This window comes from Nestor notabilis, unplaced genomic scaffold, assembly GCF_000696875.1.
Source record: "Nestor notabilis isolate BGI_N333 unplaced genomic scaffold, ASM69687v1 scaffold28144, whole genome shotgun sequence".
Lineage (NCBI taxonomy): Eukaryota > Metazoa > Chordata > Aves > Psittaciformes > Psittacidae > Nestor > Nestor notabilis.
In genome coordinates this window covers 6,240-20,240 of record NW_009924712.1, presented here as the reverse complement: position 1 = coordinate 20,240, position 14,001 = coordinate 6,240, and the positions used below count along the sequence as shown (strand labels likewise).

At 40.0% G+C, this 14,001-nt stretch overlaps 1 protein-coding gene across 1 annotated transcript; it reads right to left on the bottom strand.

Moving 5' to 3' along the window:
* Positions 1-2,063: 2,063 nt before the first annotated feature.
* On the bottom strand, positions 2,064-13,682 carry LOC104401371 (neurofibromin-like; the record flags this gene model as incomplete). The annotated part of the gene is made up of 11 exons (XM_010012746.1): positions 2,064-2,233; positions 3,357-3,431; positions 3,729-3,851; positions 4,027-4,200; positions 4,833-4,990; positions 5,509-5,584; positions 5,832-5,899; positions 6,151-6,257; positions 8,543-8,733; positions 10,970-11,053; positions 13,539-13,682. Coding segments are annotated over 11 exons (1,370 nt in total), but the record flags the coding sequence as incomplete, so codon positions are not given.
* Between the last annotated feature and the right edge of the window lie 319 nt (positions 13,683-14,001).

The window sequence follows — 14,001 nt, the reverse complement described above, 5'->3', positions numbered from 1 at the left end:
TATATATATTTATACACACGTACATCTGTTTGTGTTTGTATACAAATACACACATATAAATACATACATTAAAAAAGTGAACTTGTTTTGAGTGATCCCCAGGATGGCCAAAGTCAAGAAATTTTCATCTCTATCCAATAACTTATCAGAATTTATATTTTCATTAATTTTAATCTTATGCCAGAAGGGATTAAATTTGTATTTTTGTTTACAGGTTACAGGACAGTAACTTGGACAAATAAATTGCTGTTGTGGATAGTCACCATAACACAACGCTCTTCAGAAACTCAGCTTTTTAAACTATCTTGTCTGTTCATCATTTGCAAACCTCAAACAGTAACTAAACTTTGTTTTAATTTACACTAAACTTACAAGTTCTGAGCAAAAAAAACCCCACCCAAACTAGATTGAAATAATCCCAACACTGACTGAAGAGACACGACTTGGTGTGATTAAATTCCACAAGAAACGGGAATCCCTAAATTGCTGAAGAGTTACTGTGAAATACACAGAATAAAATCTATCACACAAAAAGCAGCCAATCAAGAAACTGGTTCCACACTGGTTGAGGTAACTAACTCTCTACTAAACTTTAGTTTGCTACAGTTAAGGGAGTTCTGAGAAGAGGCAACTGGCGAAAGAAGCCAACTCGTTTCTGTGAAGCGATTTATTTACTTCACACAATCAAAACTAAAGACTATGCTAAACAAAGACAGGGACACGACTGCTCTCCACAGATACAGCAAGGGGGTAAACACCAGTTTGAAGCTAACAAGCAGCACTGGAACAAGAACAATGGGGATAGTATTAGACATAAATAAGTTTAGGCTGGAAATTAGAAATGGTTCTAACCATCAGAGTGGGGAGATTCTGGAAGAGCATCGTGATGGAAAAGGGGGCAGAAAGAAAAGACCAGAACCAACAAAGGCTGTTCCTCCCAGGAAGGAGCTCAGCTGGTTGTGCAAGGGATCACCCTGCAGTTGCCAGGGGCAGTGCTGGCATCTCCTCCCAGCCTATGTTCTCGTGTAAACCAGGCTACCTTCTGTCCCCAGATGAAGTGAGGTGACTGCAGTGGTAACTATGCACAGAAAAGTCAGAGCAAGGGAGGGCTTTTCTGCGGTAGTTACGATGGGTCATACTTACAGCAACAGAGGCCCACTGCCATGCAAAACAGTGACTGGTTGGCATCTGACCATGTGAGCGACAGCAGGCAATAAGAACGGAAAATAAGAAGCAGAAGACAAAGCACCACCAATCAATGTCCGAGTTGCCATTACAATACCCCTGCTATTTTCTCAACAGATGAATACAGACATGTGAAAAGCAAGTTAAACATGTTGTAGCTTTCAACTAAAGGTATTTTGATCATTTGCTTTCATTTGAGAAGCCCAATAGGAGTATTTTCATTTGTACCATTTTAGGCCTTCTAAAACAACCAAGTTCCCTTAACACATCCAAAGTCCTAAGTGGGAAGTGAGAAGAAAGGCAACGCAGCTGCACATGAACTTACTAAAAAATTTGGATGAACTACAAATTTGCATTTACTTAAGATTTTTTTTCCAAGTCAACCAAGAATCTTGACTTTATCTCATAACGCTTGAAAAATCTTTCACTTTGTTGCTGTCACCAAGACCAAACAGTCAACTTGCTCAACAGAAAGCAAGAGAAATGAAGAGAAACTCATGCCAATCGTGGTAAAAGCATTGCAGTTCTCAGAAATTGTCTTCACATACAGAATGCTTTTGTTTTTCAGATTAAACAAGAATGGAGATATTACCTAGCTATTCACACAGCAAGAAAGCTTAAAATGAACAGTTAGCCACAGAGGACAGTTACAGAAGGAATACTTCTATGTTGCCCATTTAAAAGCAGCATGAAAACTGAGAAACATACATCACTAACTGACCAGAAACAGTTAGTCAATACACCAAGGCCTGCAAGGTTTACAGAGCATGTATGGCTCTCTGTTGCTTTTTGGATCGCAATGTTCTTCCCCCCCCTCTAGTTTCCAGTCTAAAGTTAATGGATAAAAAAGCTGGAATGGGATGGAGACACAGGCAAACCGAGGGCTGTGTTTGCAGAGCTCCTCTGGAAGCCTTACCGGAGTCATGCGAATGGCCGGGTGGGCGCCGCAGCCCTGGATCGCCTTGTGGAGGGTCTCGCTGAACATGCTGCGCAGCTCCATGGAGTGGCAGTACACAGCGTCGATGCGCGGCCACCAGTCCAGCGCCGACTGCAAGCACAACACAGCAACGCTCACTGTGAAGCCAAGTCCTGCACTGCCACTTTATCACTCATTTCAGACCCCTGGAGTTACAAAAGCTGTGGTGTAACTAAGCTTTCCACGAGTATTTTACACTGCATCACCCACACCTTAAATTCTCATCGTGAAACTTTTATGATTTAAAACATTACTGACTTAAACGTGTAACTTCCAACTCCGCCGCTTGCTACGTTACTCTTCCTTCTGAGCAAGCACAAACGCTGTAACCACAAATGCAGGAAGCCATCGCGGATTTCAGGATGCTGAGTGCTAGTGTGTAACACTTCAAAACAAACAACGTGCACTCAATTCACTGTGAAACACTGAACAAAATGGGAAATTGCTGTCTGAAGTACTTGATAATATCTGAAAAGCTGTATTACACCACTGCATCTACAGGAGCATTTTCTCCCCCATTTGCTAAAGTGCCTAATACTGTTTCTTCTGAAACACAGCTTTTTCATTATGTTGTTGGGATAAATGGAATAGAAAATGTTTCATAAGTTAAGTCAGGCTGGCTGCTCAACACTGACTATTTTCATACTGAAGAGAATAAAAATTGAAGTCATATTTTAGTGACTTAAAGCGCAGTAACAAATTGAAGGTGAGCAACTGCACAAACTTTCAAACTATTTTTGGTACTCAGCATTCACTACAGATTTTAAACTATTTCAATTCATACGGGACCAAATCCCTGAGCAAAACCATGAGGGCACCTCATCCCCCAGGTTCCTGTGCCAATATGCTAGAAGTAGTGTAACTCTGCGTGTCCTGAGAGTGTTCTTCATGCATCAAGAAAGCATGACCCACTATAAAACCAGAGAACATAAGATTCATCTGTCATCCTACATCAGAGGTTATTAAAGCATATTTGTGCTGAAATGCTATACTGGAACACAAGCTCTCAAACTGGGAACCCAACTAGTGGACAGCGTGAACAAAGATTTGTATGTCCTTCCTTACCAGCAAGCAACTCCTGCTGCATGGGTACTGGCTACAGGATTTGATCTACTATTCAAACTGTATTTAATAAGCAGATGCTGATCTGAAGAGAAGCCACAGATTGAGCTGATTAAATACTTTCAGAACTCACATTTGTGATGATTCGGTGGAGTGAATTTACCAGCACATAATGAAATGTTGATGGGGAATTCTGTGCCAGGCAGATCTACAATAAAAACACATAAAAGCCACTTAGGAACATCTTTGTCTTTGCCATCTTTCTTATCACACTGCACAACAGAGTGAAGCCTTTTTATTAAATTGACAAAGCTGTCAAATCTAAACAAGAGAAAGGAAATCAGCTAAGGAAAGATTTATAAAAACATGCAGGGATTTATTCCTAAGAGATATTTATACAGTTGAACTCATTTATGAGCTTCCAGCTGCTGTTAGTACATCTTTCATAACTGACAGGTCATCAACAGTATGTGGAGAATGACTTACCAGTAGGCAGCGTTCTCACCTTAAAGTGTTGGTTATTATGAGGGTTTATGCGGAAGCAGGAAACTAAGCAGTCAATCATAAGGTCTACATCTGCATTTTGATTGCCTCTTGAAAAAGGTTTGCTTGGATTAAACAGCAAATTCTGTATTTCAAAAAAATAGAAATGTATAAATCAGACACCAAGATTATCCTTGTCTACTGTCAATACAACGTTTCACACTTACACCCACCAGGGTATTCAATTAAGGAGAAATGTAAAGTTTACTTCAGTATCTTAAAATTCACGTTTCTTCACTGCAGATAGGAAACAGTTTTACCTTAAGATCTACCACCATGGACTGCACTAGTAGGAAAATGACGGAATTATCTTCCCAGTTGATGTAGGTAGAAGCTTTGCACAGTTTGACACAAGCAATAGCAGCACTTTCAGTCAGCTGTCTGCTCCCACCGTGGCCTGCAAGTGCCTTCCTCAGATTGTCCAGGAACAGTTTCTGCACAATCCAAACCAGGAATAGTTATAACCAGAGCTTTGGTAATCTGTGGGCAGGGTTTTTAGATCCTTAAATATTAAAACTAAACAAGACTGTGTTTTCTCATCAGAAATCGTGGATACTGGGACTGCAAAAAACAACTTGGTGCAGCATTCTGGAGAAATGCTATGATTATTAAAGTTCATTTTGGTCTAGGGCAATGAGAGTGGCACAGAGATAGATGGTTGTTTACTCTTAACCATCATGTTTGCAGCCTCATCTAATTCAGCATCTGCTACAGGTGCTGCAATTAGGGAACACTCAGTACACACACTGCAGACACTCAGGGCAGGACAACACCGGCCAGCTACAAGCAATGACACCAGGGGAAATCACAACACTGGGATTTGGATCTCCCAGGAGATATGAAAGTTCTGATGTAACATTCTTTGGGACACACTATCTGTATGAATTACTGACAGTGACAGAACGTACGTTAGGAAAGATCTTAAAAACAGTGCATAGATTTACATATGGAATTGTAACGTGCTTTTTAGGCAGGAAAGACCAAAGAAAATGTACCTTGAAACAGAGAACAAGCAAAACCAAGCATCCTCTAGAAATCAGAACCAGAATTCAGATACTTCTCTTACCTTGTTCATTTTAGTTTCTTCCACCACATCCTTTGCTATATCTTGGATTATCTCTGGACACAGGACCAGGAGTATGATTTGCAGTGGCCAAACTGCTGCTTTACGTTTTGTGCTTTCAGCAAAGCCATCCACTAAGTCAAACAACTTCTCTGCACAATCTGCAGAAAATATAACCCCAAGTTCAATAACAATTTTAGTTATGAAAAGGTAAAGAATTAGTATAAAAGGGCAAAAGGACAGCTCCAGCTACACAGAAGAAAACATTGCACATTACTGGCACACTACTGGGGATAAAACGGTCTCAAACCCACTTAAACACATGGTTTACCTTGAAAATGTAAATTTTCCTCTCTTTTTGACTAGACAGAAATGCAGGTGACGTTCTCTCAGGTTTTTCATGTATTAAGACGAAAAAAAATACATATTTAAAGAGTTTCCAGCTTTTGGTTTTAATTTCTTTGTATTGTGAACCACAAAATGAATCACTTTTTAATTAGAAGGTGAGTCAGGAGAGACAAGAGACAGCGATAAACCCCTGCCTGCCCTGGGAAGGGCTGACAGAAATGTGGGGCTGTTCTTATCTGCAGGCTGCACAAGAAAGAGAGAGGGCCCAAAATGCAAAGGAATGTGTCTGAGAAACTAACTTTGGAACAGTGTGTCATTTGTTATGACTTACCAGCCATATCAGTCTGAGGTGTTTGATACAGCTTTGTGAATTCATCGGGGTAGTTTTCCACCCAGTTCCAAAATGCCTGAGGACAATGAAAAACGCCTTTACATTCCAGAGCTTACAAATATTTCTTCCTGAATTACTGTATTCAAATGAAGAAAGATTTTACTCTTACTTCTAATCACTCAACATCTATTGCAAAGTACATATGCATGGAAGGGATGCACCCACTTACACTTCATAGTAAATTACTGAATTGCAACTACTCCTAAATGAGAGCAAGTCTGCAAATAAGCAGCGAAACAGAAGACAAACATTAAAAAACTCACCTTTTCAAGACTGTTGATCACAGCCAATTGAGCTACTTTCTTAAGGGCTTTAAACTTGAATACTGTCTCTGTAAGGGGAAAACATTTCTGCATTTAGAAAAGATACTTGGTTCTAAAAAGTGACACAGATTATAAAGAGACATGAAGCACAAAGCAGCTTTTAAACCAATGTGTTTCTGTGACTTAAGTATTTTAAACTATTTTAGTAAATATATGACTATTTGGAGTAAGAGATGGCAGTAAAAAGAAACAGCATTGTGTCATCTCTAACTAGCTGTATTCAGATAACAGTATTTCAAAACACAGGCTCAAATCATACCTTGCAAGAGTCGCTTTAGTTTGGAACAATCCACACTGATGTACTGTAAAAGTTCAATATCATGAACATCAGCATTATCTTCTGAACAAACAGTCAGTTCCTGTAATCTAAAAATATGCAAAGTAAACTACTTCTCAATGGGATTATGTCAGAGAGGTATGAACACATGCCTATGGTTGTACACATTGGAACAGCAGGGGAGGGTTATCTGATCTCCTCAGATAAACTTTTCCAGGTTTAAAATGTAAGATGGATCCTGAATGATTAAGAGTTAACATTCTATCTTGTTCCATCCTCATACTGAAAAATGAATCTAGAAATACCAGTGATGAGTCTTACAGGATACCAACACCATCTGGTGACAGTCTGTTTATGCCCAAGATTTGCCCAAATCCTTCTGTTACCTACCATACTGTAGCAGTAATCTTGTCATCTTTCCAACTAAATATTAAATTTGTGGAATCGTGACACCTTCGGCCTACTGCTCCTTAACAGCAAAGTCTTGCCCCAGGTCATTTCTCAAGACTAAAGCAGTGACTGACATTACTTAACATCACTGAGCTACAACCACCCCTTGTAAGCTAAAGAAGGGCCATATTTTTTCTGGTCTGATCAAAGAGGACCAAGTTTAATCACACCAGTTTAAACACAACAGCATTTTTTCAGACTTTTGCATTGGGTGATTTACTAAACGTCTCATCAGATACCAAGCCACTAATAACTAAATCATATGTTCTCACAAACTAAAGATTGCCATGTCTTGTTCCAAAGCTACAGATGTGTTTTAGACACGGAATGTGATTTCTAGTACTACACACAAAAGCAGTTCTTCATTTCTTCAACGCCAGGGAAACTTAACAGCCCTCGCTGGGAATGGGAAGGTCCCCACTGCTGTGCTTTTCGTGCCAAAAATCCCCCAGCTGCTGTACAAGGCCTAGAAATATGCCTAAACAGGAAGCACAGGTCAAAAGATCAGCAACGCTAACTGTCGGCAAGCTGACCCCTGTGGAGATCAGCAACAACTGGTCAAATATTTAACTGTTCATGTACAGGCCATCTGAAGTGAAAAACAGGTTATGGAAAAAGCTCTGTGTGCCAGCTCAAAGGGATGGCAGGAGGGGATTTGGAGCTTGAGGACTAAACCATGCTACAGACATCTGAATAAATATAGATCCATGGAGCAGATTCAAAGACTGTCAAAAAATTTCAACTGGAAAATACTTCCTATAAAAGGAGCAAAAGAAATTGTTTCCATTTCCATAAGCAACAAAACATAATCAACCTATTGAGTAAAACCACATCCTCCATACTGGCTGCCAAGTCCATGTTCTTGAAGCAGAAGTTATTCTAGCTCTGCAAAAGCTTTAAAAATACTTAAAATTTAAAAACATTAAATAATTTTAGACTGATTTCTAAAATGCAAATGTTTTCCAGTATGTGGGAAAGAAGGAATTGTTCTTACATTACAAGGAATATATAAATCTTTGTCTTGATTAAATTGGCACACTCATTGCTATGGGACCACATGAGGCTGCCCAAGCTCCACTTTTAGCAAAGCAAGGAGGATGTTAGTTGTGACAACGTGTGCCTGGAGCTAAGCTGCTTCACGCAACTTTCAAAAAACATCAAAGTTTTTCAGTACTAAAAAGCTTAATACACAACTCCAGTGGATTGGCAAATGCTGAAGCATCAGAAGGATCTGGAATAAGGCAAAAGAGCAAAGAATAGATGGAAACTTTGGGCCTGTCTCTCTTCTCACTTAGCAAAGACAGTTATTTTTACAGTCGATGTGCTGTGAAACTCAAGGCAGTCAGAAGGCGAATGGGTCTTTTCCAACAACTAAAAAACTGTCCAGCTGTTTTGTCCCCTTCAGGCCTAAGACAGATTTGACATAAAAGCCTTCAGGCACGAAATACCCAGAAGGAAAACAGCCCTGGGGCTCCAACCAAGCTGCAGACAAGCTGCAATTGTGCATTCCAAACAACACAGGCAAATGGATACAACCCATCATCTTCAGCAGCCTTTGCGTCCCAAAACACCTTGCTCCCACAAGAACTTACTTTATTCAGCTGAGTTACTGTTCTTTTCCCTCTACAACAGAGTTTGACATGTTCTTATGAAAGCAAATTAAAAATGCAATAAATGCAGCTCACAGAAAAATCTGCTGGCAGTGACCTCGAATGTGCATGAAACAGGTTCATCTGGTGACCGGAAACTGAAGTGAAGTTTTGAGAGGTAGAGGGAATTTCACTTAAGAACTACCTTGTTAAATATCATCTAAACAGTTAACTTTTTCTGAACTTAGAAGTCCTACAACTCCTGATGGATGTTCTACACACCACTATGTAGTAGATCTTCTAATACACTATGTCAGGCTACTGAGAGCACCTACCTGGTGGAAATGCGGCTGAACACGGCATTGAAGTTATTGCAGCTCAGAGAAAAAAGAACCCCAGAGGCCGAATTCCGCAGCTCAGCTGCGTGCTGGTTCCCTTCACGGTAGGTGTGGATGAAGTGGCAGATTTCTGGCAGCAACTGTTTCACCAGCATAGTCTCGTCTAGTCGCATGGTATCCTTTGGTTGCTAAAAATAAACATGCAGTATTGCATGAAATTCCGGTTTCGAGGCAAAAACCATGGAGCATCTGCCACTGGTAAGTAGGCACAGGACCTGAACCTAAACTTCTAACTGCCTGCAGGCTAGCCCTGGCCATAGCATAAGTAGTCTACACAGAAAAGGCTTCTTTCCATTTGAACGGCAACTCACATCATTCAAACCATCTAACACTTGCAGCTAAGACTCCAAAATACGTAGGACACTAAGCTGATCAATGTTATCAAGGACCAAGCAAAAGATCAAACTAGTTTTTGAAGCAAAGCATATTTACCCCTGTTGATCTGTCTAAAGTATTAGCAGTAGAGCATTAACTATCTCGGCTTGGAATGGAAGCTCAAGGAGCAAAGACTCATCCTCACCTCTCTTTTGGGTAGTATTCGAACCACTGTATTTTGACAGCAAATATTTTATATTAAAAAAGTGAACTGAAAAAGAGGTTCTCCCTTTCTCTTGCCTGGGATTGCTCTACGTGAGTCAAAAATGGCTTAACTTTCCTGCAACAGAAACATCTCATTTTTGCCAGTTTGCACAGTATGAGACATAAGGAAACTATTTACAAAAGAATTCAAAGTGAAACTTTGCTCTACTAAGAGCAAGTTTTAACAGAGGGTCAGCATTAAAGCTTTCTAAAATTCTACCAATGAATTTACCATAGGGAATTGGGAAGTTTCAGAGACTCCCACTTAGTTGACCTGAGTCCTGTTGCCATGAGAACTTGACGAAACATTGAGCAAGAACAGGGAGCAAGAAATACGGCTGAAGATAGCGCAGAACACAACGCTCTTTGTATAGAACTTTGGCTCAGTCTTATTAAACATACACTGGCTCAACTTGCTCTCATTTGAATTGACAAAGCAAGAAGTATTCAGCACAATTTTAGGCTGTTCAAATACCATCATCTATCAGGAAAAACCCCTAACATTTCAAACAACATGCATGTAAGGAATATTTTAAAAGAACTAACTTCTGAAGTTGAAACAGCTTTTCCAACTCCCGGCACTGAAGACAAGAAATGCCAAGAAGAGGTATTTATCTCAGCTGTACAAGCTGAAAGTGACTCTGGAAAAAGGTATTTACCTGGCTCTTTTTATGATCTTAGAAGAATCCACAATTATTCAGCCTGTTTTAGTGCTGTAGTGTAAGATACGCTCACAAAGCTAACCATAGTAAGGTCAATACCTTATAAAGAAAGAACCTTCAAAAACTGCTGCAGGGAAACAGCAAAGAGCTTAGCTGATTCCATGACATTCCTCCAGGAATACAGCTTTCAAAGTTCCTTTCTTGCTAAAGGAATAAAGCACTGCAAACTTTGCTCACAGTGAAGTTTGGCTTTGCAATTACACAGCTTAGCACAGTAAGTTGTAGAACCGTTTACATCCCAAAGGTAATAGAAACTGCCTTGCAGCACAGCTCTGACTGGAAAGCTCAGGACTGGACTCCCAGTGGAAGTTTGGACATGGTGAACTAATGCAATCTAGGAAACACCTGCAAAAGTAATCTTTCGAATAGCGATAGCAAAGTCTCTGCTGTATACACAAGCTCATGACAAATTACTTCAAGAAACGAAGAGTTTTAAGAAACGTAAAGAAAAATCACCACTGTATGCAGAAAACTGAAATACTTGTACTGAATTACCTGCTACTTTTAACATGATTTACTATCCCATTACTTTTTCTGTCTAAATTGTGGGATGAAAGCATTTTGATCCATCTACTCAAAAAACAGCGAGCAGTTCATGCCACAAGCATTTAAAGCTTAAAAAAACCTAGTGAAGCTTCGTAGCCACATCTCATTCTTCATTTGGGTTGTGGCTCCCCTTCCTCCAGTTCACACACGCCTCCGAGTATGCTCGTGTGCAACTCTTGTTAACAAATTATTAAGAGAACCATTATTTGTAGCTCCGCAAATCAGTTGAATAGTGGGAAGGGCAAATTCAAAAGTTTATTTGCATCTTTTTAGCTGAAAAAAGATCACTGATTTTAGGCAGGAGAAAAAGCACCCCTAAATCCTTCGTTTATCAGTTATATCAAGTACTTGCAGCTATAGGAAGGTTTAGAATTTTTTAAATGGCATTAATCCTACTTCGCTCTAAAGAGATGAGTTTTAACTTTAGCACCAGTAGTAACAGATACACAAGCATTTGACTTGTGTGCTCTAACTCATTTGATTCCAACTTAGCAGTGGCTTGTGCAAGCCTACTCACCCCTGCCAGACATTTTTCCAGTGTATCCAAGATAATCAGCTGAGATAGATATAAATTCTTTTCAGCAGTTTCTCCAAATATTCTCTAGAAGTAGAAAGGATACATCTCAGACACAGAAATTTGACTTGTAATGCATTAATATAGCAAAGTGGCACAGAAGTTATGGCTCCTTCACAGCTCTGGGTTTAAGCTTAGACACTAAGCCAGCAAAAATCAGAACAGGAATGAAAACATTATTGCTTAAGAAATACCTTTGGCCAGTCTGCAATGCCAAATCTAACAAGCAACAGATACCACAAAGCACAGCTGGAGGTGCACTGCAGCCCCTTACCTCCATCAGGCCTGTAATGTACTCAGAAATGAAGGTTATACCTTTCCAGGACCTATTTTGGTATCAGTTTCTGCTGACTCTTTCCCACTTACCTATTTCATTGCCAGCATCTTAATAGAATTGATGTTACAACAAATCCATATTGACAAGCTTATCAGTGTTGCAAAAGTTAGCACAGATCACAGGACCAAGCACAGGAGAGGCTCCAAAGAGACCCCACGCTCCAGATGCAGGAGGAAGGCAGAGTGCCATCGGGTGTTGAAGTCAGCACCCAGTTTCACTGCCAACAGCAGCAGCTAGTTCCAGCAATAGTAAGACAGCAAAATAAAGCAGAAAAGATTTCACCACAAATATGCTTACACATGGGACACGTGTAGAAGTCACCCAAAGGAATTGTATTTTAAACCACTGGAGAGGTTACCTCAACTTCAGCAGAGTGCAAACCCTCCATGTGCTAAACTAAGACCATGCTGACAGTCTGTTGGTCTCTCTTGTTTCAGCTACAGAAACCCTTCCAAAATGTTGTCAATTCATACAGTAGCTCCATCCATCAAACACAAAAAACGTTAAGTCTTGCAACTCAGTGCAAAGCAAATGTTGACTTTTTTATTGGCATTTTTAGCTAGGTCTTTCCTCTGAAAATCTATATATCATACACAGAAACTTGTTTTAACTGCATCGTTTTCTCATTTATCGATCATCTTACACATCAACACATTCCTTCATGCCTATGGAGTTTATTTAACACAAATTCTCTCTAAAACCTTAGGCAGCCTAAAATCCCCAACAGCAGGGCAATCTATTTTCAGACTTTATCAGTCCTTTGTAGTGTTTTAGCACATCTCTACACAGCTGACATCCAAAAGAGCTCACTGCAAACCATCCTACTAAAACCATCAAACCCAGTACTGCTAGAGTATGGCCAGTTCTGTTACCTGTTTGGGAGATCCCACATGATCATGGATCACATGGCTTCAAAGCTCAATGAACTAAACTTTTCTCATGACAAATCCAAAACCAGACCTTCCATTGAAAAAAACAAAACAAAACTGCCTCTTTTTCCCCACAAAGGATTCCTGAACTTTCCATTTTCCCAACTTGATGGTAACAGTCATTTTTCTAGAGCTGACACTATGGACATCCAAATTCATCTTTTTCTTTTCTAGGTTTCTTCTCTCTTTGGTTCCACTGAGATCTATTTTAAATGACAGTTTTAGTGATGCTGATGAGTCAAATATTTTTACGGATTTCAGGAATCATTTTATAGTTCCCTTGGAGGCAGAAGAGAAAACCAGTACATGGAATGAAAGCACCTACTGAGACACCTGGCTCTAAAGATTTCTCTTCGGGAACTTGTTGGAAAATCACTTTGAATCTCATCCCTTCACAGCAGCCTACTGCCCTCAAGCATCAACATGAAATGGTGTCATGAGAGCCTGTGATCTGTGTGAAATAATAACTGGAAGAGACATGTATCACTCCCACACATTCTTCATTCATTTTTCTCCCTGATCACTGAGGTATCCCCTTGGAGGTCTGAGTCTACAGTGGTGCTCTTAGACAAAAGGCTGGTTTCAAAGATTTTTCTTAGAAGGTTCTGACTGAAACTCATCAGGTAGTTAAAATATATAGGTATAAATACACACACAATGCTAAAACATCCGAACAGCCTGGAAAATTCAAATAGGATTAAATCCTTTTCCTTTCTTTTTTTTCCCCTTCCTCCTTTCCCAAAATGATTCCTGGCAGGATAAACTGGGGGTGGGGGGAACCTCTTAGTGCTGCTGCTCAGCAGCTCCTTTCCCTGCTGCATTCCTCCTAAGGACTGTGCCAGCCCTGCTTCCCTCAATGGGATGCACCTTTCCATGGATGGCAAACATCTCCCCCACCACCCAACAAGCGGCACATTCTGCTGGTATCGAGCTGTTCCTCAGAGACTCACTGGAGCCTGAGGTACCCTGTGCACCCCCTTCCCAGCCAGCCTCACATACTCCCAGCAGTGACAGAAGATTCCTCTTAATCCCCACCTTCCTTCGCATTGCTCACCACAATCCTCATTGCCTCTACACATAACACAGCTCAGCACTGGTGAACTTGAGCACATGATGAAAAGAAAATAAATGAGTGTAAAAGGCAAGCAACAATTTGAGTAAATTTCAAGTGACTCTCTGTGTAATACAAATAAACAACAAGCACTTGGAAATAAATCACCCAACAATCCAAAATTAGAAAACTTACCATGTTATTAACATTTTTTAAGATATTGGTGAGACCACTGATGACCAGGGAAAACTTGTACTTGGAAATGTTTATGAGACATTCCTTGTTGTGCTCCGTACTGACTTTGGTGTGGGTATTCTGCTGGCCAGCCTTTATTGGAAGCTGCAAGAAGAGGGAAAGTATTGTCAGCTTTTCTACATGGAAATCTGCATCTTTAAAGACAGGTTAAAGATTCTGAATCACCAGAAACAACCCCAAAGAACATTCTACAAGAGACAGCTACAAACATGTTGGTTATTTCATTTTCTCTACTTTCAATTTTCTTCTAGTTACCTATAAAACCAAATACTGAAGTTCACCCATTCCTTTTTCTGAATGGAAACTAAACCTCTATTTTGTGATAAATTTTCCACAAACCAAATGTCAAAACCATCAAAAGGAGCAGAAAAACATAAGACAGAATTCTGAGAAGAAAAGTCTC